The 27,733-nt window shown below is 39.9% G+C and overlaps 1 protein-coding gene across 1 annotated transcript in view; it reads right to left on the bottom strand.

Annotated features, from left to right (window-relative positions):
• Positions 1-119: 119 nt before the first annotated feature.
• The window catches only part of LOC114647173 (alpha-centractin), a 47,222-nt gene continuing 19,608 nt past the window's right edge, over positions 120-27,733 (bottom strand). Inside the window, exons 4-11 of the mRNA XM_028795739.2 lie at positions 23,672-23,797; positions 19,616-19,740; positions 14,255-14,471; positions 13,044-13,136; positions 8,438-8,612; positions 7,222-7,283; positions 4,948-4,988; positions 120-2,188 (exon numbers count right to left, since the gene is read on the bottom strand). Of these exons, the coding sequence (XP_028651572.2) occupies positions 2,086-2,188; positions 4,948-4,988; positions 7,222-7,283; positions 8,438-8,612; positions 13,044-13,136; positions 14,255-14,471; positions 19,616-19,740; positions 23,672-23,797 (942 nt within the window). The 3' untranslated portion in view covers positions 120-2,085. The remainder of the gene's footprint in view (positions 2,189-4,947; positions 4,989-7,221; positions 7,284-8,437; positions 8,613-13,043; positions 13,137-14,254; positions 14,472-19,615; positions 19,741-23,671; positions 23,798-27,733) is intronic.

Below are 27,733 nucleotides of genomic sequence, written 5' to 3'. Positions count from 1 at the left end.
TTAATTGCAGTGTAGGGTTTCCTTCTGTGAGAACATTAATCATGTGAACAGATTTAAACTTAACGGTCCTTCCAATTCCCCTCTCATTTATTTCTAAACATTTTTTATCACAGATACTTCATGGTGCATATGCACAGGTTTAAAATGAAGAACTGCTGGTTTATTGGTTAGCTGCATTTCATTATTAACTAATGTGTGGTTAAGAAAACAGGCAACAATTAAAACTTAAATGCAGTCACTAAAAATTAAAGTAGAATGGTAACAGGCAAGATAACTAAAACTGAGCCCAAAAAACATATTGCTGTAGTAGTAAATAAATGGGTTCTATTCAAGAAACTGCTTGAAGTGAAAACCTGCAGCCACTGTGGACCTCCAGGACTATAATTAAGGACCCCCTAATCTACAATCATCTTGCCTGAAGAAGGGGCCTGAGTTGCCTCGAAAGCTTGCATATTGTAATCTTTTTAGTTAGCTAATAAAAAGTGTCATTTTGCTTGGCTTTTCTCTACATTCATAATGGCTAACATGGTACAACACCCTAGTACTACAATGTAACTAAAATTTGTCTTTGATCAATGAAAGCACTAACAAGACATCGAGTTAAATATCAAGTTTCATTATCAGCAAGGATTAGGAAACTAGCTAGAATGAAAATCTGTAGCCACTGCAGCCCTCCAGGATCATGATTGAGGACCCCTGCTGTAAACTAACCAGATACTTCTGGGCAATTCTTGCGCATTCTCTTTGTTGGCCACCAGGTGGCAATGCTGCCAAGGGAAGTGGGATTCTGCACAGGCCAGCAGCAGAGAACAGACGGCCAACCCACCCTCTGTGGAGATTATTTACTCAAAGATGCAATAGAAATGTCAGCCAGCATTCCAGTACCCTGCCGAGCAAAGATTCCTCACTACCGTCCAGCTTTGGGGCGGGGGTGGGGGGGGTGGGGTTATCAGTTTTTTTTATTACAAGATTTCTTTCCAGAACTTGTATTTGTTTGCTCCCCAATGTACAGCTTGCATTGCTATAATCTGCTGTTCTCCTATGCCTGCTTAATCACGAAAAGGGGTCACCATACAAATGGAATAGTAAAAAATGTAAATTATTACATAGCCTAGAGTTACCAAACACAGTGGGCCATTCTAATCAGGAACATCACATGTCATCCTTGGAAGCACCTCAAATATGGAGGCTGTGTGAGGGGCTAATGTAAATGACAGCATCCAGACCCGAGCAACCAAACAATTGATACAAAAAGGCATACCCTACCCTGCTGATCTTGAAATCCACAAGTTGAATGTGGGCTGTAATGGTTCCACTGTACAGCGGTTTGACAATTTTGCACTGTCTTGAAAAATAACGACAAGCTGCGTCTCAAGGCAGTACACTGAAAGCTTCCTTTGTGTTTCTAAATATTTCTAAAATTTACCCAAGAATACCTACAGATGGAAATAAAGACTCCAGTGTCATAAATTCTGGTCACATGGGATCCATGAGTGGCAGATGGATAGCAAGCAAGCAAGCAGAGAGGCCTGTGGCGGTCATAGACGCATGTTGAAGTCCACTCTTCGTGTGGTGTTTCTTCATTTCTGAAAAAAAACTCACTAAATGGTGACATTTTTCTTTTCCAATGAGTTAATCACTTAGTTAGTTAGAAATGAACACATTGCTGGAGAGAAGAACGTGAGCAGAACGTCACTGCAACATCCTGTTTTGACAAGGGGCACTTTCAGATAACCTGACGTGGTCTATTTGGTACAAAGAAAAACAGTAGCAGAAATGTACTCCCGACAGACCAACAGATGATCACAACAGCCTTAGAGGTAGGCCGTAGAAAAATGGACGGGACCAGGCTAGTCATCAATGGCTTCACTTTTTTTTGTGTTATATTTCTTTTTTGAGGAGATCTTCTTCACTCTGCTGAGCTCTTCCATGCCTTCCTTTACTTCTTTTACTCGCTCTCTCTCTCTCTCTCTCTCACTTTCGCCCTTTCTCTCTCATACACAGTCAGCCACACACCAGCTCTCAGACAAGCGTGCCCCCCTTTGGAGATGCTTAGTTCAAGGAACAGGCCGCACCTTCTGGCACTTAGAAAGTTTTCCTCTGGATTGCTCTGGCACCATCTTCTTCATACTCCTTTTTAGAAATCCACATTTTTTTGAAGGTATCCAGGGAGGCCAAGATAGAGCCACTGCAAAAAAATGCAATATCAAGTTGTGTCAGTATTTTACTATGACCAATACATAAATAAATCTCCTTTATCTGTTTCTCTGATCCATGTATCCAGGTTTTAGTGATTCTACGGTTTCTCTGTTTCTCAAACTGGAGTACTGACCGCTTAGTTGACTCCTTGAGGGTCACACAGAAAGACAGGGGTGAAGACTGAACTGCTAACAGTGTGTTTTACCTACTCAATTAATTACCCACTGCCTTTAAATATTATAAACTATGTATTTTAATTTTAGCTTTCAGCGCTCCTGAGTTAATCTGTTAATGTAATACAGTCAATGGCAGCATTTGTAAGTAGCCCACTCTTCCAAACAGCTAATCACGCTGCTAAAACGCAATATACAAGGGTAAGTCAATAATGGTCCAAACGTTTGTAACAATTTTGTTTGGGATGTCTATGGTCACAGTGGTAAAGGTTTTGACGTTGATCAGTCAGTTTCTCTTGTTGTTTTCTAAGAGTAAACATGGACACCCTACTCTCCGTTTGCACCAGAGGACCAGAAAGCTGCGATACGTTTTTTATTAGCTGAAGGCAAAGATGGTCAATCCATTAGGTGGCACAGTTGGTCACCTAGGTCGCCATTTATAAAAGTGAAGGGGGATGCATTCTGGGCAGTGAGAGGTGCTGTTTATGTAACTGAAGCTGCACACGCTCTGTACCGTTCTGTTAACGTCCACGCTATGAACGTTGAGGGACATTGTGCGATATCCTGTCACCCCATGGATCCTCAAAGTCTAACAATACTATGGACACTGAGGGGCAGCATTTATGTAAGTCAAGTGGCACACACTCTGGAACTTTCCGTTCCCCTCCCCCAAGTCCACACTACGTACACAGAGGGTGCAGTTTTGGTAACTAATGGGACGTGCGCTTCCCAATGCTTAGGGCTTAATATGGGCTTCAACCAGCCTGAAGGTCTATCAGGTGGTGAAATCCTTGTTAGTTCATCAGAATCATGGCATGGACTTATTCTATGTTGTCATCAATAGTGGATGCAGATGGGCATCTTTGTGTTTAACACTTGACAAACTGTTTTTGAACTTTTCAATCCATTTGTAAACACTCTGCTGTAGTAAAACACTGTCTCCATATTGTGCAGAAAGCCTTCTGTGGATTTTGGCCCCTTGTACTCCTTCAACTCATAAAAAGTGGATCACTGCTTGCTGCTCTCCTTTAGTGCAAACAGAGAGCGGAGAGGCCGTGTTTACTAACACAAAACAAGTGAAATAATTATTGACTTACCCTCTTATATAGCAAGCAGACCTGGTCAAGAGACTTACCTGTTGTTTCACCAAACATTTGATTTAAGCAACCTTGAAATTGTTATGATTGTTAGAGGCCTAGTCCACATGGACCTGGGTATTTTTTAAAATGGGAGTTGTCCTCTTTCGTTCTTAAAAAAAATCCCATCCACACGTGCACTGTTTTTTAAAAAATCTCTGTCCACATGAAAATTCACAAATCTGCTGTCAAGTGGACTGTAATTGCTTCGCACACTTGCCTTACTATTTGAGAAACCACCTGTCTTGACAATCCAAAGGTGTTTGCTGTCTTGTGTAATCTCCTGTCGTCCGTTAAATAGTAGAGCTTGCAGGAAACTTTTTTGACAACACTGACAGGTGATCTCATTATAATTCTTTCTTTTGATGTGCGGGAAAAGCAGCTCACTCAAAGGCAACGGCAATGTCCCTGACAAATGAAAATTCTCTCACCATTCTTCAGCAACAACAACTTTGTTCTCAAAGTTGTCCCACCAACTAGAGGTCTGACTGGGTCTTGTCCAAAACTGGCAACGTAGGCGGCTGACTGGTCTTGTCCAAAACTGGCAAAGTTGGTGGCTGGGTCTGTGTCGTCAGTGTGTTCGATGTAGCAATGACCTCCAAAGTGCATTCTGATGCCTCTGTTGCTCAATATGGTGATAAAGTAATTGTACGCTTAAATGTAAGCATGTAAAAAGTCTGGTTAACAAAGTTAACACCAGGACTACTTTAGTTATGCCCGCCACTGCACGAAATTGCCTCACGTAAACAAAACACATAATGGCGCACAAACTGATGTCAAGCAAAGAAGATACTGGCACACACTCTGATGTTACAAGCCAAAAACTCGCTGTCTACACGTAAATAGGGAAGACTGAGTTTGTAAATATCTTCACTCTGGAAGGAGTTTTTCAAAAGGTCAGTTTTTAGGAACCAAAAACGCAGTTTGTGTGTGGCTGAAAGACCAAAGCACATACAAAAAGTTATGTTTTAAAAAATACCCGGGTACATGTGGACTAGGCCTTAAGAAACAGCTGCCTGCCCACTTCAGGGTTTTCAAATACAACAACATTTATACAGAATGGAGTAACAAAAAATAGAGAGAAAGTACCAATTCTGTGAGTGAAAATGCCTTGTGAACGTGAGAGATCAGAGTCTAAAAGAAAGGCCACAAATACTCAGATAACAGCTCTTTAAAAAAATGGTGGGAAGGAGGACATCAAAGATTGCACAAAGTGGCAGTGCATGAAGGAAATGAGCTACAGCAGCGGAAGACCACAGTGGGTTCCACTCATTTCAGCTAAAAAAAGGAAGATGAAGCTACATAACTAAATGACTTAAGACTGGAAAAATGTCAAGTGGTCTGACAAATCTGAATATCTGATTCAACAAATGGCATTTTTTTATGGGTCTTCTTGTTCTCAGCGAAGTTTAAACAAAACTAGTAAAAAGTTATCTTACCCAATCCATGTTGAATACAACCTCTCTTGAGGCGCTGAAATCTAGAATCAAGTGAAAAACAAACATATCAGCTCTACAATGTAAGAAATATACTTGCATTACTCCGTATTTGCTGTCTCATGGATCCAGTGTCCCAAATTCATATCCCAAGCCCACTCACTATCTGTGTGCAGATTGCACGTTATCTTCACTGTCTCTTTGGGTTTTCCAGACTACACCAGTTTTCCTCTTTTATTTATGTTAGAATTCTGAACAGGTTCTGTTGTAAACTGGTAAACCATCGAAGGTTGGTTCTTGGACCGTGAACTGGATTAAATGAGTTTAAGAATAGTATATTAGGTTACTCAGCATCTAAGAATATTGTAACATGCCCTAAGAATATTCTTAATTTTTTTAAGTATGTGTGCTCTACAATGATTTTTACACTGGTGCTCACATTGATTTTAGACTCTATAATGCATTGTGGGCACAACAGGAACTTTTATATGGTAAATCAAATTATAATTTTTTGATGGATATACAGTAAATGGATTCAACATTTCTAAAAATATTTAAAGACATGACTCTAAAATGTTTATAAATTATTATATCTTCAAATGCAAATAACATTTCTATAGCCATATCCTTATAAACCCAGTTTCAATTTAAAGATACAGTTATCCTTTGCAATTCGCAGGGGTTAGAGGCACAGGACCCCCCACAAATGCAAAAATCCGCAAATACATTTTGGGCCCATGTATATTATATATTCTAAGTTTAATTCACTAAATAAGATGGAAAAGGTGCAAGAAACACAAGACAGAATGATCACTCTGCTAGCAAATCATGTGCGTGAGGCTGGCTGATGAGACAAAGTGCGTAGTTTAGCAGTTAAACTGTGATTTTTTTATTATAATAAAGTTGTGTATATACCTGCATTTATGGTATCAAATGACAAAATGATTAATACTACAGATACAAAAAGCAATCTAAGTGCCAATGTAAGTGAAGATTTGTAGAAATTGGGAGCTCTCCCCAGACAAATGTGTTTTCCAACCCAGACAAAATCACACAAAGAAGCGAGTACAGGACAAGAACACAAATTCAGAGAAAACTGTAATCTGATGGGTGTAATTGTAATTGAAAAACTTAGTGAGCCATTAAAACAAAAATATACCACCTACTGCAATCCTGCCAGCTTCTTATATCTCACTTTTAAAATTAGCACCCTCATCTTGTTTCACCCAGCTGCCCTTGCTGTAACTGCTGAAGCTGTCCTATGATGCAGTATGCCCAGGGCTGCTGGTATTTGCAGTCCATTTAAGTAGTGCAGCTACAATGTCATCTGTGGTGTGGGTCGCAAAACTCACAAAATAATTTCCATTTAATCATTGAAATGAAGCCCATGAATAGGTGGATCCATGAATCATAAATCTGTGAATCGTAACAGTTAACTTCAGATTTTATTTTAAACAGTTATTAAACAATATTTTTATTATTTTGAACTGTTCAGATATCTTTTGATGATTTACAGATATTTGTTCAATTAATTCTTGGCTATTTAGATATTTGTTGAAATGATTTACAGATGGGTGGCCGAGTAGTTCAGTGGTCAGCATAGCTACTTTAGCAATTCGGTGACATGAGCAGGTGGATCCATGAATCATAAATCTGTGAATCGTAACAGTTAACTTCGGATTTTATTTTAAACTGTTATTAAACAATATTTTTATTATTTTGAACTGTTCAGATATCTTTTGATGATTTACAGATATTTGTTCAATTAATTCTTGGCTATTTAGATATTTGTTGAAATGATTTACAGATGGGTGGCCGAGTAGTTCAGTGGTCAGCATAGCTACTTTAGCAATTCGGTGACATGAGCTGGTTCCTGTGCCGTGTCACTATTTCTGTAAAATGTGCCAATTCTCCCTGTGCCTGCATGGGTTTCCTCCAGGAACTCGGGTTTTCTTCTTGACTCCTCAAAAATGTGCAGGTAAACTGGCAACATTTCATTGGACTTGTGAGTACACAGAGCAACACATTAACCATTATTTTGTTAAGTAGCTGTGTATGTATAAACTGCCAGATACATATTGTGTTTGCAGAGGCTGCTTTATTTTATCTTTCTTTTTTGGACTTTTCAATATACCATAACAAAATATCATTCTAAAACTCACTTCTCCCAATTCACTGGGCCTTTGAAAATCTTACCTTGTAAATACAGTTTCACCTATTACTTTCAAGCTTATCAGCCATGCAACATGAAACCAGAGGTAATTTTGTTTAACCTACTTTGATTTTTACATCTTTTGGTGCAAGTTTCTTTACTTCACTCAGTAGTCGGTCCCCAAATCCTAACAGAAAAAAGAAAAATACCTGTAGTGCAGCAATTAGCATTTTACAATTTTTTATTATTTTTTTTGCAAACTCTTCACTGTTCCTGTGTTTCTTTTATATGTTTAGATTAGATTAGATTAATTTTATTAATCACAAGATGAAATTCACATGCATACAGCAGCAGAAACATACAAACAAGGATATAGACACACAGGATAAATAATACAGCCAATCAATCCATCGATATGTAAATAAAAACAAACAAACCAACAAATACATACATGATATTGGTATTTCAAAATAAACGTAACGAGTGACCTGGGAGGAAGCATTCAAATGAATGATAGCAGTGGGCAGAAAAGACCCCAAGAGGGGCTTCTTTGCACAACATGGAGAAATGAACCTGTGGCTAAAAATGCTCCAAGAGAGCGCCTCCTGGAGGGGATAGAGGGGATTTTTCATGATTACCCATAAAATCCTCACTGCATATAGCTGTCATATAGTGCTTCAAATCTGCAGCTCCTAGTCACTGAAATGGATAGAAAAGCAATACTTAAGCTTCCTTTTTCTTACACCCAATTTAAGAACAGGGTTAGTCAGATAATAATATTAAATGTTATGTCCGGGGATTTGACAATACGTTATCATATTTTTATATTTGTGATGTTTGTGGTTTTATTTTATTCTATTTAATCACTTTGGGAGATTATCATTGTGGATAACAACTGGTCGTCAATTGATTTAAATGATTAAATAAAGGTTAAATATGAAAATTGTCATCCCAGCACTCATACCCCTTAAGTTTGAATATCTAATTTAAAAATAACTATTGCATCTTTTTTCAATAAATGGCTCTTGCCTGGAGTGCCTCCTGTGGAAAATGTTGAATGTTCTTCCTGAATCAATAATTAATAAACAGATTACAGATTATTATACAGTGAATTATTACACTGTATCATTACAGTGAATATAAGCACAGTACACCATTCAGCAGAGTTTAACCAAAAAGAAAATTCTACAAATGTGAATCATGAGAGTGTCTGTTACTTGCCTTTTACTAATAAATACAAAGATTATGTCTTCTACTGACACCAAAAGACAATTACAAAGATACTAAAAAACAGAAAAGGTCACTTCTGTAATAACATGATTTATAACTAAGAATTCTCACCTCTGAAAAGTGTGGATCCTCCAGAGAGGACAATGTTGGCAAAGAGTGTTCTCCGCAAATCCATATCCGATTTCTGGATGGCAAACACAAGCACCTCATGGATGCCTTCACACTCCTCTCCTATCAGATCGGGTCTAAAAAGCAGCTCAGGAGCTCGGAACCGGGCTGGTCCAATCTACAACATAAAAGAGACATCACTGACTTCTGGATCACATATCATACAAGGGACTGTTGGCCTTGTCTGTTAGATTGTACTTTCAATGATTACTTCTCTGCATGAATTTCAACTTTTACTTTACATATATAGCGACGTTGGGGAGGTGACTTCTCACCATAGACTGGGGACCAAAGATGTTCATAGGGACACCTGTTAAGCTATGGAAGGAGTTCCCTTTGTACCTGGGGCAGAACTAACATTGCACTGAACCTTTTTCTTTGACACAGTAAAACAGACCCCCATTTCAACCACAGGCTGAAACCTCAACATTATACTGCACACCATTCTACTACCCAAAATGTCAGTTATGTTAAATCTCTAAGAAGGTAATTATGGTAAGTGTTCCTTTAATAAACATATGGAGACTAAGATATCTCCCCAAGAGCTGTATTTTATTAAGAAAATTGTTAAATAGAATAAATATTCCTCTGCTTTCTAGCAGACACTGAGGCATCCCAAAAACAAGCTGTACCCAATGGGCCCTCAAGGGGGGAAAATACAGGTAAAATAATTATAATGTATTTTCACATCAAATGTGAAATTTCTTCTAATATATTGTGTGAGTGTATGTACTGTACTTGTTCAAATATTATTCCTATATTATCACTAAGTTCTGTGGTATTGTTAATGAAAATAAGTAGGTTACTTTGTGGAAAAAGACCTGAAAGATGAAGAACTCAGCACGATGGAAATCACAATTTGCCTTATATTGGCTCTTTCAATAAGAGTGAGTGTTCTGAGGTGCAATGTATGGAGCCATTAAAACATTTTGGGACAGTCCTCGTTCCCAGAAGTTAGTCAGGTGTTAACCTGGAAGTGGTCAGTAAACAGAGAATAAATGACTGCCGGGCAGCATAGTGGCACAGTGGTAGTGCTGCTGCCTTGCAGTTAGGAGACCTGGGTTCGCTTCCTGGGTCCTCCCTGCGTGGAGTTTGTGTGTTTTCCCCATGTCTGCGTGGGTTTCCTCTAAGTGCTCCGGTTTCCTCCCACAGTCAAAAGACATGCAGGTTAAGTGCATTGTCCTAACCCTAAATTGTCCCTAGTGTGTGCTTGGTTTGTGTGTGTGTGCCCTGTGGTGGGCTTTTTTCCTGCCTTGCACCCTGTGTTGGCTGGGATTGTCTCCAGCAGACCCCCATGACCCTGTGTTAGAATATAGCGAGTTGGACAATGACTGAATGACTGACATTTGGTACAGCTAATATAATTTGGACACAGGCAGCAGACTATAAGTCATGAGCACAAGCTACTGTAGACAGCCTTTCAGAAAAGGATGTTTGTTGTGGAAAAAAGATTGGGCTTATTATGTAAGTGGGCCAGCCAAACCTCTGCATGATTTGTCTAGGTAGGCCCAAAGAGCTACTCTCACAGGTATAAACTTTACAGTAGTCACTTTGTGTCTCCCTTTGTGTGCAGGTTAAACTGGCACATATAAAACAAGATAAATTAACTTATTGAAAATTTAGATTTCAGACTAAGAAAAGTGGCCATTAAACTAAGGCCACTGAAAAGTAAAATCCTCTGAAAGAGTGTTCATCAACAAAACATTTTATGTGTTAAACACAGTAAGGTTTGCCTCATAAATATACTTGGTGAAACAATTTGATCCTGTTTTGGACAACTAATAAATCTGCCATATAAGTTAGTACAACATATAACAAAAATCTCTTTAATAGGCCTGCATTTCTAAACTCTGCACTCTGTGGATTGCTTGTTGTTGCTTACTCCTCTCAATACAACCACTAAGCATGAAAAAATGTTTAACATACATTTTCTGCTTCTCTTCCACATAAAGTTTATCTCACATTAGATGTTCAACCTGGGTTGTACTGTAATTAGAATTTATAGTGACAGCTGGCATGTGTTGGGGCCACGCAATCACGGTCAAAGTAGATGTGGTCAAGCAAGACAACAATGGGAGTGTGAAATCCAAAAATTAAGATGGGTTTATCTGGCACCAGCAATGAAGCTTGTTCAATGTTCAGTATATCATTGTGGTCTGTGTTTTCAAAAAGCTTAGGAAATATTACTGTTTCATATACAACTCATTTCTACATGTTACATTGGTTGCTTTTCCTTTTAGTCTTTATCTATATTAATCTGGGATGCAGAAGAAGTTTCCAGAGTTTTGCAAGCAACAAGGGATAGTTGATTGGTTTTAGTCACCAATACTTTAAAGTTATTAAAAGGATTACAACACGTGTGGGTCAGCCCCACGCTACTGGGTCCCACCGGGAGCCTCTCCAACCCACCATTTCCGATAATCATGAGCTGAGCAGATAAGGACAAACACACCAAGGAAGGGGATGGTGAAAAGTACTCAAGTGCTTTTATTAAAATAAAGCAACCAAAACAAGTGTCCAAAAAGTGCAGTGCTCAAAAATTCAATGAATAAATAATCCATAAAAAGTCAGTGGCCGAGGTTAAACTTATTCCAAATAAATATCCATCAAACAAGGTTAAAAACACAGGCAGGAAAACATCTATGAAACGCTGAACCTAGGTGCCCCTTTAAAACCGACTTCTCTTCGGCTTGCCCTCTCAGGACCTTGCAGCCTGAGAAGAAGTTCCAGGCATAGGCAACCTTCTTCTCTTGGCCCGTGTCCCTGTTAACAATACTTCAGGCATCGGAGGGGAGCCACTGTGCCCTGATCTGCACCAACTGCTACCTTTCCAGGCTCCACCTAGCGAAAGCGTGCTCTGTCCTCTCACACGCTGTTGGCACCTCCCGGCGAGAGCACACTTCTGAGCACAATGGTCACTCCTGCTACTTACGAACCCTTCAGGTCCCTCTTGACCGCTGGCCACACACGCTCTTTCCTGGGGGTCCATACCCGTCTGCCTGCTTCCTTTCTTCATGCTCGCTCACTCGCTCACTCACTCACTCACTCACTCACTCACTCACTCACTCACTCACTCACTCACTCACTCACTCACTCACTCATTCACATCTTCTCTTCTCTTGTTCTTCAACCTCCACTCTCTCTCGTTCTTTTCCTTTTCTGATCTTGCGTTCCCCTTTTTATATATTGGGGTTCAGTTGCAGGTGTGATTGCCTGATTGCCCCCCCGGACTGCCCGCACATGCTGGTAAGGCAACACACAGTCAGCAGACTGCCTTGCACCAACCCGGAGACGTACAGACTTCTCCCCAGGTTGCTCGCACCTGCTCCACTCCCCAGCGCATTCATTATTTACTTATTTAAAAACTGCCAGTTTTTCTGAGCCGCGGACCCCAGACTTGCTAAAGCACCACATACGCAGACTTCCTCTAAACAGTGGCTTTTGAATTAGACCTCCATGACCTTTTCAACCCCTAAACTTCAGCATGCTCTTGACAGCAAATGGAGAAGATAATGGCCAGGGTAGTGAGGGCACCACAGCTAACAGAGTGGGAGAGAGACGGCATCCTAACCACTACAGCTGAATCAAATTCTAAAGGGAGCTTTCCTAACAGAGCCTGACATGGATGGCATTGCATTTAATATAAGGTAAGCATATAAAATTATGATTTGTGTCCTGACCGGTTTTTGTTGCTATTTTGCTGCAGTTGTGGCTCTGAGGCAGTACTTTAAGTGGAAAGTCCTTTCCATAGTGCATTTCTCACCACTGACCCTGGTCCATTCCATGAATGGAGCTGACATTTTCTGCTGCTCACAGTATCTTTTTAACTTTTCCTGATGAAAGTCATTTTGGTTTCACATAATGATCAGCTTAAAAAGAGGGGCTCGGTTACCTCTTGGACAACTGCCAAGAAAATGACACTACATTTTCACAGTAAGAGGCAATTCCTTATAGTAAACAAATACTACATTCATTTTTCACTGCCTAACACCCTAAAGTTAAAGCACTCTGTTTTGGGCCATTCATGCTCAATTTAGCTTTTGGCTGTAAGCCATCTTTGTCAGTCTTGCTGCTAACATCAGTAAGTGTAGGTTCTGGAAAATGTGTTAGACACTAAAATGTAAGCATGACATGCTTTAAAAATAAATGGACCTCAATTTTTAAAATGTCACTCTTTTGATTAACTGAAAATTAAGCAAAGAGAATGGTTGGATTTCCCAAATAAAAATAAATATATTGCTTTGTTTTTGTGTTATGTGATTTCCTCTACATGCTCTTATACTGTTTTCACCTCCCATACTCAAATCAACCTAACAGCTAAAAGTTTAACCAGCCCAGGTTTGAGGGGTAAGCGCATTTTTCCCTCTTCAGGTTAGGTGGATTTTAAGGACAAATTAAATGACTTGCTTAGTGTCACACAGTGATTTGAGCCCCTGATGTTGTGGTTTCCAGTCCAGTTGTTCAGCCGCTAATCACCACTTAGTGACACAGAGGACTTACTGAAGAAGACTATAAAAAGTCCACATCAATGTCAGACATTTTAACATACCTCAATTGTGCTTCCGTCTGGTAAAGTATATTGTGCTTTTTCTGTATCTAATGTCTCATCCTTTTGTGGGTTGATGGATAGGAAACAGGCACGCTAGAAAACCAAAAAATATATCAAATCAGGGAGTTTACTCCATAAAAAAATGTAAAGCAACAAACATTGCTGGATTCAGCTTCACTATATGATCTAAATAAAGATGGAAAAAAAAAGAATTTTGTCCCCATATGATGGAAACAAACCATATAACAAATGAACACATAGCTGGTGTTCTCCTAAAATTGACAAGCAGGAATCCGCATCCCTCAAAAAATGTCTGCTTATTTTTCACCCAGTTTTGCTCTAAATAACAGGATTCATAATCATAGGCTGGGGCCTATCATCATAGAATTAGATGTAAGGTAGGAAACAACCCAGAGGCCCACTCACTTACACAGTCACAGTCACTTGGGCACTGTCTGTGTGGAATTGTATGCTCTCCGCATGTCTATGTTACGGCCAAAACCCAAACTCGGCCAGTTCCCAAATTGGTCAGCCGTTTTGCATTTTGGCTGCAAGGTGTGGCCAAGGTCCTAATTACTAGAAATGACCAGCGTATATGCTACTTTGGTCGGCCATTTTGCAAAGTGGCGAGAACTCCCTGGCCAAAATCCGATGCTTAAAAACTTTCAGATGCAGATTCAGAAGTGAATTTTCCATTCTGCATGAGAAACAGCTCATGGCGGGTCTTGTTCAGAAAGCCGACGCCACTTGAGATGGCCTTCCCCTCGCCCAAACGCTAACCTTAAGGTCAATAAAATAGGTCCGTAATGTTAAGTCACTATTTTAGGGTTAAAATGATAACAGAAATTTGAAACCTACTTATATATCTAATCTTAATTATTGTGAAACAACCAAGTGGCGTCCACTTTCTGAACAAGAGCCGCCAAGGCTACACTCGATACACTTGATGCAATTGCACTACTAAGTGTGCAACAAATCACTGCTCATGCCTTTTTTCTTCTGACTTTGGCCGATCGCCCCGTGCAATTTTGCAAACTGGCTGGCCAAATCCTGAAATCGAGGAAAAGATCTGACATGATCCAGTCAATTTACAGTGACATTGGCCACTTCCCGCTTTGGCCGATTTAGGGTTTTGGCTGTAACATCTATACAATATACAGGAGACAAACACAGGTTAGGTCTAAAGCAAATGAGTTTCACATGGCAAGTACCTCTTTGATAGTCTTCACAATTTCAAACTCAGAAGACGTATGGAAATCATAGCCCTCTTTGCGGAGGTATAGCCTCAGGTAGCGAGAGACATCCCGACCAGCAATATCAATCCTCATGATGGAGTGGGGCATGGCAAAACCTTCATAAATAGGAACTGCGTGGGTGACACCATCTCCAGAATCTAAGACTACTCCAGTTGTCCTTCCTGTTGCATACCTACAGAAATATTTGGACATTAAAAACAAAGCATTAATTCTTTGTGAGCTATATATTAACATCATCATAACTAACAATCTTTATTTTTAAAGTGTCATGAACTCCATTCCAAACCAATTTGCTAGCACAATAAAGCACAGCCTACCCATGACCCACATATTTTTTGGCAAATGGGTCTCATGTGCATATGGTTCACTTTTAGAGCATAATATTTTAACTGAATGCTTGGGTCAGCGAGTTAAAGGAGAAGATGATAAGAGATATTTGTCTGTAAATATTAAAAAATAGAAATGTTAGTTTTTGGAGGAAATGATGTTGACAGGAACAACATTTTGTCATTCTTTAACTCAGTTGGAATCACCATTAGTTTTACTGAATCAGCACTCAATTTTGGTGTTATTTTTGATTCTAGCAAGTCATTTAAAACACACATTACAAAACGATTTTTTCTATCTTAACTGTTTTCTAAATATGCAAGATACTGAGAACTTAATCGATTTCTAGTAGAAGTGACTACTGCAACATGTTATTCTCTGGCTGTTCAAAATGGTTCTTACCTTGTTCCTTGTATGTTTTAACAAATTTGCATTTATATGTGTCCCGGTTCTGTATTTAGTAATTTGTATAATCTATACTTTGATTTTAACTGAGAACTGTTCACAGTGCTCTGTGCCTGCACTCAGTGAACAGCTCTATACTACAAAAAAAAAAATTAAATGATATTTTACATAATCAACCGGTCTCAAATGTAGATCCTGGAGTGCCACAGTGGCTGCAGATTTCCATTCCAGCCACTTTCTTAATTATTACTGCTGTTAATGACACATACTTTACATCGCCAAGACTTATCATTAATTGGCTTTCAATTATAAAAGCGGTTGCAGTAATAATCTGAAGCCATTAGAACCCACCAGGAACTGAGTCCAAGACTCCTGCATTAGGGCTTGGCAGTACAACCACTGTGACTCATTATACATTTCTAATATTTATTGTTTTTTCTTTTTTTTTTTTATGAGAATATCATCCAAATGTTTTTATACATGGAATAGCTCAGTATTCATTGTTAACTGGTGGCTTTATATGGAAAAATAAGCAATTTGGGTTTTGGAATCTTAGAAATTGAGTCAATAAAAGTGAAGACAATTTAATATGTTCCATAAGCAGCAGAAATTGGCTACTATGTAATTAAGAACGTGGCTGGGACAAAACCCTGCAGCCCCTGCGGCACTCCAGGATCTGAATTTGAGGCCTCTGACTTACATAAACGCTTTCAACAAAATCAGAAAGGACTGAAATAAACATAAATCCATCTTCTTTCACCATTCCTTTCATGGTACAGAGTTCATTTTCTCAAATTTGTGCAATAGATTAAATGAAAGACATTCAGTCAATTATGTCATTTGCCTTTGTAACAATATGGTTTGCTGTTAATTTATTGACTAGTGAGGTATATTAGTTTCAATTGTTAATATATAAATACAATATTTTTGTAATTAATGGACTTTTAAGAAAAGCCCAAGGTGTAAGAAGACCATTTTTTTTAAGTTTTTGGTACATCGCAGAAAAGTCATACAGAGGTGACTTCAGTTTGTTTTGTAGAACACAATGGGCAGCCAAAATAATTACTAAGCACTGCTTCCCACGGAGGAAGAGGGGGAGGAAGCCTGAGAACAGCTATTGTGCTCATGATAACCAAGGTAACTTCAACATTTCCCAGGAGACAAAATATGAAGCAGCCTGCTGAAAGCGCTTGGCCAATTCTTGTGGATCATAATTCATTTTTCAGACAAAGTGCTGATAAAAAATTTGCAGTTTTGATTTTTTTCTTATGTGAATTTAGGGCTGCATACAATACCTTGTGTTGCTTTATGAAGTACAAATAGAACCCGAGATGAAGTTCAAGATTCCTTTGTCATTTATAAGAAGTACAATGGAATAGTGAAATAGTGATTAATCAGTGAAAAAGTAAGTACTCCTCGTGAAATTTTTTTCTGTTTTAACATAAGTGGACATATCAAGATTTGGTCTTTGTTGTGATGTGAGATTTTACATATAACTCGATGAATATTTTGTATGTCTTTATTTGTAATTTAGGCAAAGCAATGTAGACCACCGGGTCTGTTTTGGGGGATGTGTCTTAAACCAGTTTGCCAAGTGTTTCTTTGCTAAAGTCATTTCTACCTCCCCGCAAGTAGGCTAAGGTGTACTTTAACATATGGTTTGGGGGCAGGTGTTAAGATGTTCTATTCCCCCATTGGTCTGAGGTATGGCTGTTTGGAATTGGCTTGCCTCAGAGGCCTTACGTACCATGATGTCCTATTGGCTCTAGGGGTTGGACAGAACATCTATAAATGTATGTGTTTAACCTCACAATCTCTCTCTTACCAACCAACATATGATGAAGAAGTATCTCTCTCTTGCTAACCAGTGATGATGTAGAAGTATCTCTCTCTTACTAACCAACATCTGAAAGAAGCATCTCTCTTGCTAACCTGTGATGATGAAGACAACACAATGAAGAGCACAGTTTAGCAGCCATTTTGAACAGACATGTGGCTGAAAGCTGAGCACCAATGATGCCTTAACTAGAGACATTTAAGTAACTACAAGTCTGTGTGCCGCCTGAACTACACATCACCATTTAATCAGGTTTTATGGTTGCCAATATTCAAATGTACTTTGTATTTTGTTATTATTTACGAATATTATCAGTAATACATTATTTTATGTGTAACTTAACTTCTGCTTGTCTTTTTACTACATCTAATTGCCTGAGGTTATCTATATTACTAAACCATAGTTTAATTTATGCACGGACGCACCGAAACGCATGCACACTGCACTCAAACGCAGCGGCTTCCCACAGTCAGCAGGTGGTGCCCACTTCAGACACACCAGAAGCAAACACGTCACGGCTCCACAATGAAAGAGCTCAACTAACGGAAATAGAAAACGAGCCCTTATGGATAAACACAATGAACGAACGCAACAACAATGAATGAAGGTGCCCGCACAAAGAATCCGCTGTAGTACAAATGTGCCGCGGTGCCCCAGAGTCAAACGCAGCAGCTTCCCAGAGTCGGTAGGTGGCATGACGGAAGGACCTGTGAACTAAACATGAGGTAAAGCGTGCACACCAGGTTCTACAGCCGCCCGGACGCGACCGCCCACACCTAAACTTGCTGTGCTCCACTCTGCCAGCAGTCGGTGTCAGCAAAGGCAACGGAATCACGTCTCCACAAAACGAAAACGGATGCACCGAAACGCATGCGCACTGCGCTCAAACGCAGCAGCTTCCCACAGTCAGTAGGTGGCGCCCACTTCAGACACACCAGAAGCAAACACGTCCCGGCTCCACAATGAAACAGCTCAACCAACGGAAATACAAAACGAGCCCTTATGGATAAACACAATGAACGAACGCAATAACAATGAACGAAGGCGCCCGCACAAAGAATCCGCTGTAGTACAAATGCGCCGCGGCGCCCCAGAGTCAAACGCAGCGGCTTCATGGAGTCGGTAGGTGGCGTGACGGAAGGACCTGTGAACTAAACATGAGGTAAAGCGTGCACGCCAAGTTCTACAGCCGCCCGGACGCGACCGCCCACACCTAAACTTGCTGTGTTCCACTCTGCCAGCAGTTGGTGTCAGCAAAGGCAACGGAATCACATCTCCACAAAATGAAACCGCCTTAGTACAGATATGCTTATTTAATTTAATGACAGTTCCCCAGACGCACCCACCCTCCATGATATGTCATCCATCCAAATATCGGACGGAACAGAAACTGATTGCCATTCTTGGATTTACGATTCTCTAGAGAATTGCGGGCTTACTTGTAGATATAGAAGGGAAGGTGGGGATAAGTTATATATTATAATACCTTATAAACAGTGGTAAGTCTGTGAGATTAGGCATTCTAAGGCTACATATTAATAATACAATAGGGGAAAGTAGAGCAATATATATTACTCTACCAAGACAAAACAGTCTTTAAACAGTATTCATATATAAAGGTAATATAATAAAACAAATGTTATGCCACATTTACTTTTTGTAGTCCATTGTATAATTTAAATAAACATAAATGCAAATTTCACATGTGGAAAAAATAAGCACACCCATACATTTATCATTACTTCAAATACCTAACATTTGAATCAGGTGTACCAGAACAGGTGCTAATGGTTAGAACATCATTAAATAGGATCTTAGAGAAACCCTTCTTATTTAAACTTCAGATGTTCAGGGTATATCCAAACTACAACATTTTCATTTAAAAAATAGTGTTTTTTTTTTTTAACGAAAATGATCTCTGTTTACACTAGCATTTTCACATTGTAGTTTCATCTATACTAAAAGGACAAAAAATGCATAGCATGTAATTGTCTGCATACACTGGGTATTAGCACAGCATAGATATACACTGTGTGATTTTTGGCACAATGTTATGCCAGATTTGATTTTGTGAGTTGGCCTGAGTTTTAGCTTCATTAGACGTCGTTTCATGTACAGTATGACAGTATGAGAGTGGTTGTGATGCTCAACTGCCTCTCACAATTTGGCTATTGCATGAGAAGAAGAATCTAAGCCGCGTCAGAAAATTCATTTGGCATGTACATATTGTATATAATGCACTAGTGAACCCTCACCTGAAGTACTGCACACAATTTTGGTCTCCATACTACAAAATGACATAGCAGCACTAGAGAAAGCCTAGAGAAAGCAGCTAGAAGTGCAAAGTATGAGTTATAAAAGAGTTCAACCCTTTCAGTTTAAGAGAGATGAAGAGGTGACATGACTGAAGGGTTTGAAATTATTAAGGGAATTAACACCGTGGATCCCAGCTGTTACTTTAAAATAAATCCTTTAGCAAGAACACATGGTTGGAAAAATTGTTAAGAGCAAATTTTGCACAAATGTTAGAAAGTTTTTCTTCACGCAAAGTACCATAGAGGCATGAAAGGAATTACCAGGTAGTGTGGTACAGAGTAGGACTTTAGAGACCTTCAATCTTGAATTGATATTACTTTGGAAAATCTAGGTGAATGGGATTGGTGACCTTATTGATTTGAATGGCCTGGCCATATCAAAGTTGTTCTACTGTTTTAACGTTCAGATGAGTAAGGTACAAGACGACTTACAGACTAAGCACTGCCTGCATTGATATAAACAGAGCTGGAACATTAAAAGTTTCAAAGAAGACTTCAGCTGCCCGTTCTCTATTCTTCCGTGGATTGAGGGGGGCCTCAGTTAGCAATACGGGGTGCTATAAAAGAAAACAGAGATACAGTAAATGAAAAACTCAAAACATTGCAATAGACTTTTATAAAGCATTATCATAATTTTGGAAATTTTTTACTAAATGTCTACAATGGCCAGTAACAGTAGGTACTCGATCCCTTTTTTCAATCCATTATCATTATCATTTCAGTTTTTTAATGAGGGTCATGGCCCAGGCTATTCTCACCAACCTCTTACAATACTTCCTGGGAAATTCCTGGAAGATCCCAGCCCAAATGACAGATATAATTCCTACACCATGTCCTTGGTCTGCCCCTTGTATTTTATTAAATGGGCTATGCCTTGTACACTGCTAATGAACTTGCATTTACTAACTGCAAACTTAAATACAGTAGAGGGATATTTACTAATTCACTAGACAGTTTTTTCTAGAACACTGCAATGTTACGCCCCTCCTTGAACCGCCTACTTATCGTGGTGGAGGGGATTGCATGTCCCAATGATCCTAGGAGCTCTGTTGTCTGGGGCTTTATGCCCCTGGTAGGGCCACCCAAGGCAAACTGGTCCTAGGTGAGGGATGAGACAAAGTTAGGTTCAACATAACCTCCTATGATGAATAAAAAATTTGGACGGCGTTTTCCCTCACCCGGATGCAGGTCACCGGGGCCCCCCTCTGGAGCCAGGCCTGGAGGTGGGGCTCGATGGCGAGCGCCTGGTGGACGGGCTTGCACCCATGAGGGTCGGCCGGGCACAGCCCGAAGAGGCAACGTGGGTCCCCCTTCCCATGAGCTCACCACCAATGGGAGGGGCCAAGGAGGTCGGGTGCAGTGTGAGTTGGGTGGTGGCGGAAGGTGGGGACCTTGGCGGTCCGATCCTCGACTAAAGAAGCTGGCTCTTGGGACGTGGAATGTCACCTCTCTGAAGGGGAAGGAGCCTGAGCTTATGCGCGAGGTTGAGAGGTTCCGGCTAGATATAGTCGGGCTCACCTTGACGCACAGCTTGGACTCTGGAACCAATCTCCTTGAGAGGGGCTGGACTCTGTACCACTCTGGAGTTGCCCCTGGTGAAAGGCGCCGAGTGGGTGTGGACATACTTATTGCCCCCCAACTTGGAGCCTGTACATTGGGGTTTACCCCGGTAGACAAGAGAGTAGCATCCCTCCACCTTCGGCTGGGGGGACAGGTCCTAACTGTTGTTTGTACGTATGCACCAAACAGCAGTTCGGAGTACCCACCCTTCTTGGAGTCCCTGGAGGGGGTGCTAGAGGGCATACCTTCTGGGGACTCCCTCGTACTGCTGGGAGACTTCAATGCTCACGTGGGCAATGACAGTGAGACCTGGAAGGGCGTGATTGGGAGGAATGGCCCCCCCGATCTGAACCCGAGTGGTGTTTTGTTATTGGATTTCTGTGCTCGTCACGGATTGTCCATAACAAACACCATGTTCAAGCATAGGGGTGTTCATATGTGCACTTGGCACCAGGACACCCTAGGCCTCAGTTCGATGATCGACTTTGTGGTCGTGTCGTCGGACTTGCGGCCACATGTCTTGGACACGCGGGTGAAGAGAGGGGCGGAGCTGTCAACTGATCACCACAATCCTACTAACATGCCTTCCAATGAGGAAGCAGAGCCTGGGGACTCGGAGGTGGGCTCCCCCATCTCTGGGACTGAGGTCACCGAGGTGGTCAAAAAACTCCTTGGTGGCAGGGCCCCGGGGGTGGATGAGATACGCCCGGAGTTCCTCAAGGCTCTGGATATTGTAGGGTTGTCTTGGTTGACACGTCTCTGCAACATCGCATGGACATCAGGGACAGTGCCTCTGGATTGGTAGACTGAGGTGGTGGTCCCCCTCTTTAAGAAGGGGGACCGGAGGGTGTGTTCCAACTACAGAGGGATCACACTCCTCAGCCTCCCTGGAAAAGTCTATTTGGGGGTTCTGGAGAGGAGGGTCCATCGGATAGTCGAACCTCGGATTCAGGAGGAACAGTGTGGTTTTCGTCCTGGTCGCGGAACAGTGGACCAGCTCTACACCCTTAGCAGAGTCCTGGAGGGTGCATGGGAGTTCGTCCAACCAGTCTACATGTGTTTTGTGGACTTGGAAAAGGCTTTCGACCATGTCCCTTGGGGAATCCTGTGGGGGTGCTCTGGGAGTATGGGGTACCGGATCCCCTGATAAGGGCTGTTCGGACCCTGTACAACCAGTGTCAGAGCTTGGTCCGCATTGCCGGCAGTAAGTCAAACCCGTTTCCAGTGAGAGTTGGACTCCGCCAGGGCTGCCCTTTGTCACCGATTCTGTTCTCTTCAGCTCTCTCTGGATCGGTTCGCAGCTGAGTGTGAAGCGGCTGGGATGGGAATCAGCACCTCCAAATCCGAGACCATGGTCCTCAGCCGGAAAAGGGTGGAGTGCCCTCTCAGGGTTGGGAGCGAGATCCTGCCTCAAGTGGATGAGTTCAAGTATCTCGGGGTCTTGTTCACGAGTGGGGGAAGAATGGAGCGTGAGATCCACAGGCAGATCGGTGCAGCGTCCACAGTGATGCGGGCTCTGCATCGGTCTGTCATGGTGAAAAAGGAGCTGAGTCGTAAGACAAAGCTCTGAATTTACCAGTCGATCTATGTTCCTACCCTCACCTATGGTCATGAGCTATGGGTAGTGACCGAAAGAACGAGATCGCGAATACAAGCGGCTGAAATGAGTTTCCTCCGCAGGGTGTCTGGGCTCTCCCTTAAAGACAGGGTGAGAAGCTCAGTCATCCGGGAGGGGCTCAGAGTAGAGCCGCTGCTCCTCCGCTTCGAGAGGAGTCAGATGAGGTGGCTCGGGCATCTGATCAGGATGCCTCCTGGACGCCTCCCTGGTGAGGTGTTCCGGGCACATCCAACCGGGAGGAGGCCCCTGGGAAGACCCAGGACACGCTGGAGGGACTATGTCTCCCGGCTGGCCTGGGAACACCTCGGGATTCTCCCGGAAGAGCTAGAAGAAGTGGCCTGAGAGAGGGAAGTCTGGGTATCTCTGCTCAAGCTGCTGCCCCTGCAACCCAACCTCGGATAAGCGGAAGAGGATGGATGGATGGATGCAATGTTAACCCTTGACAGGATGCTTAACCACAACAAAATCGACTCTATATCTCAATCCAGATTTATTTAACCAGAACATTAATGACAGAATATAACCAGAATACAAATCACACTTTATTCCAAATACTTTGATGGCAAAAATTCCCAAAAAGTACATGATAAAAAACCTTGCGCACATGAGAGAAGAAAATGCAGTTTCAAGCATACAGCAACTAGGTCAGGACTCAAACCTAGCCTTCTAGAACTGGGAGGCTGTAGCAGCAACAAGTACTCCACCATAAGGACTGCTCATAAAGTTTGCCACAGTTTATATATATTTCAGGAAATGTCTTCAAGTTATTCTGTAGCTAATCTGAAAAGTCAAGCTTGCTACTGCAGTGTTGTGGAACAATTCACTACTCGGCACATTCGACAAGTAGTGGCCCCTAAAATCGCATTGTGTTGTGATGTAAATTTTAAAGAACAGACAGTCATTTAATTTTTTGGGGCAAAGAAAGAGTCAAGACTAAACATCCACAGTAAGTAAGTGAAACAATATATTGCCACCTCTTTGGTGTCCTAAAAGATGTAATTCGTACAAAAACGTTTGGGACAATGTTATAGAAGAAGTGACTGCAATTACTAAAAGAAGGAGAAACTAATATGTTGTAATTTACAAACATTAGGCACAAAAGTCAGGAATGCAGCAAATATGAGTACATCTACTTTATATATGCTATGAGTATGTTCAAGCACATGTAGAATAAAATACTAGCAATAATAAGGAAATGTTTTGCAAGACTTTCTGTGCAAAAGTTATCAATAAGCAAAATCCAACCTCGGCTTCAGATTTGCTTATGTATGAATTTTAATGAAGCAACCATAAATGTAATATTGTACTACCTCTTCTGAAAATGTCTGAAGCTGGTCCTTGGAATAAACATACTGCCAAATTCGCTCCATATCATTCCAGTCTTTAACAATTCCATGTTCCATAGGGTAACGGACTGTAAGCAAGCCCCTGTGCTCCTATGGAAAGAAGAATTCCAACATTTAAAAATATAAATCAATTTGTATTTTATATATAGTATAGTTATTTATTGTATAGTATTGACTTTTTATTGAGTACATCACCATAAAGAGCTTTACACATAAATGGTATAAAAAACAATACTGAAGGGTGTAATTAAAAACTACAAGCAGGCAAATTCTGAACAGTCCCTACAAATAAATATGAAGTGAGACTAAACTGACAGTATGAGCGACCAACATAGCAGAATGAGGACAGATAAGACATTTTGAGAATAAGCAGTTACAGGTATGACTGATTAAAATGCATAAGATATAAGATTTTTAAGATTGTGACTACCGATGGTGCCTTATAGAAAGACCTTCGGAGACAAAGCAATACAGTATTTGAGACTAAAGTATAAAAATTAACATTTATAAATAAGCAGTAACTAAAAACAAGTATTGACAAAATATCAGAATACTTGAAAGGGATTTAAGAAGAAGAATCAGTGTTTTGGGAATATTAGTAAAGTAGTAAATTAAACATTAAAAAAACATCTATTTTTAACTAGTGACAGATGTTTTAAGGTGTACGGGAGCCGCCTCTGCTCTGTTTTGTATTGCCCCACCACCCCTCCTGTTTTCTATCTAAACTGATTATAGCCCCTAAAGAGGGTCATTCTCCAAAGATCAGCATGGCCGCCATTAGGTACAGCAGAAAGAATCTAAGCTATATGAATATGAGTTGTTTTAAATTAAATAAATGGAAGACTTTATATTAAATTTAATTAATGTATATCTTAACTCACTGTACAACTTTGAAGGATCAGCTTCTCAGATGACAGAATTAGTAACAAAACACTAATACTAGTAAAATTCATTGACACATATTTAAACACTGCTCTTGCATCAATTTCATTAAGATAACTACAAATGTAGGCCTAATAAAAAAGAAAAACAATCTTTAAAATGTGTGTCAGTACTGCTTCTTCTATTTCCTAGTATGTGAGATAACTATAGCACAGTAACATTTAACAAAAGAAACACATATGAAAATAAAAAATATAAACATTCATGACATATACAGAAGGTCAGTAATGATAATATTAAGTTATGATTAATTAATATAGCTAATAAAAAAATGGAAACTTTCGAAGATGGATTTATCATAATGCAACATTTAAGCGTTGTCATGGTCATTCTTTTAGATGCAATCATTGTTCAGAATGTTAACTTCCAGTTTCACTTTTAGCATTTACTAGACTCCTCTGTTTATTCATCCATTTTCTTCATCAGCAAAATCCATTCCTAGTTTGCAGGTAGCCAAAGTTTATCATATAGCCATTGGTGTAAGAAAACAACTAGCCACGGCTAGCACACCAATCCACCACAGAATTATCACTCATACTGTACGTACACACGCTCAATCACATCAGGCTGATTTTAGTCTCATTAAATTTCATAACAAGGATGTTTCTGAGATGTGGGAAGAAACTGGAGTACCTGGAGGAAACCCACATGGACATTTGAGGAAATACAAGCTCTACAAAGACAGTGACAAGCTGAGACATTAATCCAACTCAATGAGGCTAGAGAGAGTACCCTTTCTTTATTCTTCTTATGATAATGACAAGCAGGGTGTTTTCTGTTAAATCAGTTTTCTGATTTTACCATTTAAGAAATAGAAACACATAGAAGTAGCATCTAATGACCAAAAAAAAAAAACTGAGACCAGTGTTACATGTTTATTTTTGTATGTAACAACATTGCTAAACAAAAGACTTTGGGGGAAAACAAAATGATCAGAACTTGACTTAAGGAAGAAGTCTGCTATTAACAATTCTTTCAACTATTTTGTTATAAATAATGAAAGGATAATTAAAATGAAGACCTTATTTAAAATAGGGAATTAGAAAATGGATGGTTGGACAGAATGAATCGATTATAATGAATCAAACAGTTTAATGGAATGCAACTAACCATGTAGATATGTGCCATGTAATAAATTCAACGTGTTCACAAAAAGTCACCAAGATATCCTGAAAGATAAAGCGATGTCCTCAGCTACTCTTGGTTCAATGGATGATAGAGTTGTTAGTTTTACTGAACCCAAATTTTCAAATTACCTATCCGAAGACTTTACATCTGTTGATATGCTTCATTTCTTAAAAAGCAATTTAAATCCTGTCTACTGAACACCTGTAAAATCCCTACCAGTGTTACTTTCCCTCAACAGGTACTTCTGTTACTTTCATCTAGAGTTTTGATTTTTTTTGCGCTCTCTGCTTTTGTACAAAGGGATTTATGTTATTTATTAATTAAATAAATTATTAATTTAATTATTTATATTATTAATTAAATTAGTATCTAACATTCTTTGCACTTGTTTCTGTGTAATGATGTTTTGCCTTTTTTAAGTTTGTATTGGTCTCTGCTAAAAGTTAAGTATTTTGAAGATTGAAAAATGTTATGTATAAATAAAATGGACTCTAATTACTGAATGAAGATGTACAAAACTGTGATTAAAAGTCTGTAATTTGCTGCATAGCTCACAACTAAGGCAGTGCCTTAAGCAAAAAGAAAATGGCAAGCAAACAACTGCAAAGAGAGCGTATGACTTGAAGTAAATAGATTAAACCTGGCCTTAAGACTTTATTTAATCCAGAGAAAATATACATGCACATACCCTGGTCCATGTACTTTTTGGTATTTGAAATTTCGTTTCAGAAAATATCATTTAAAAAAGAAAAAGAGACACTTATTTGATTTTCAACTTAAAAGGGAAAAATGAAAAACGCAAAACAATTACTTTTTTCCTTTTGTTCTTTCGCACATCAGAAAAGAAAAATGCAAGAAACGAGAACGAGGAAACGCCCTTTATTTATTTTGTCTGAACCAGAAGCTTTTGTAGGTCAACAACCTGGTCAGGTAATGTGCCACTTGCAGCAAACACTGGTCACTAGTGTGTAGACTGGTTTGCAAAGCTTGTACTTTTACCTGAAAGATGCGACTCAGTTTTTCTGTAGTCATGTCCTCGTCCCGGAGTGTTACTCTTTTACTGTTCCAAAAAACAATGTAAAGGTCCATCCTCTGCTGATGCCAGTGTAACTTCAAGGCCGTCGATCGATGTGTTGTGAGGAGGACTGTTTGCACGTGTCGTCAAAAATCGCGCAGAAGAAGTACTTCCAGTTTCAAACAACGAAAATGCATCTGTGTTGTTGTTTTTGAGCTATTACACTTTCATTATTTGAATTACAAATAAATCCAGAAAAGTATGTGTAATTTTAAGTTTATGACTGCTATTTGTTATCACAGAATTAAAAAATACCTTATTTCCCTCATTTTATTCTTTAATCAAAAACCAAAATCTGAAAATTTCTTTCATTTTTGTTTTTGCTTCTAAAATGAAATTTCAAATACCAAAAAGTACACGGACCAATACCATAATATAACAGCTTCTGTACTGCTTTCATGAATAACTAAGTAAATAAACATCACGTAGCTAGCAAAATTGTTCACTGTTTATGGTGATGTTTTTGTGTCTGTAAGGAGTAATGGGAAAAATCTTAAGTGGCTAATGCTTTAAAAAGTCAAAAGTAGTAGTGATGCGCTGATCAAATGTCAGCCACCAGAATTCCCCAGTTTTAAGTTATGACATAGCTGTCTCCCACTATTAGGATTGGGGGTTTTTATGCCTTTAACAGGACAAAGTCAGGGATTTGTAGCTTAGACTGGGAGTAGCTTAGTCAAGTGGAGTAATGTTAAGCTTGGTTTTACTTGATACAATTTTTCACAAGTTGTCTGATAGTATACTGTCAAGAACTCAAATGTTACAAAAGAAACAAATTTTCTACGCAGTAACAGAAAAAGTGGATGACTGTGGAAAGCTTCATCATGTAGAAATGGGGCTTCATTCATCTAGTTATTACTGTATACTTGGCTGACATCTTTATT

This window comes from Erpetoichthys calabaricus, chromosome 2 (assembly GCF_900747795.2).
Source record: "Erpetoichthys calabaricus chromosome 2, fErpCal1.3, whole genome shotgun sequence".
NCBI classification, from domain to species: domain Eukaryota; kingdom Metazoa; phylum Chordata; class Cladistia; order Polypteriformes; family Polypteridae; genus Erpetoichthys; species Erpetoichthys calabaricus.
The sequence above is the reverse complement of the archived record's forward strand: the minus strand, read 5'-3'. Positions and strand labels throughout refer to the sequence as shown.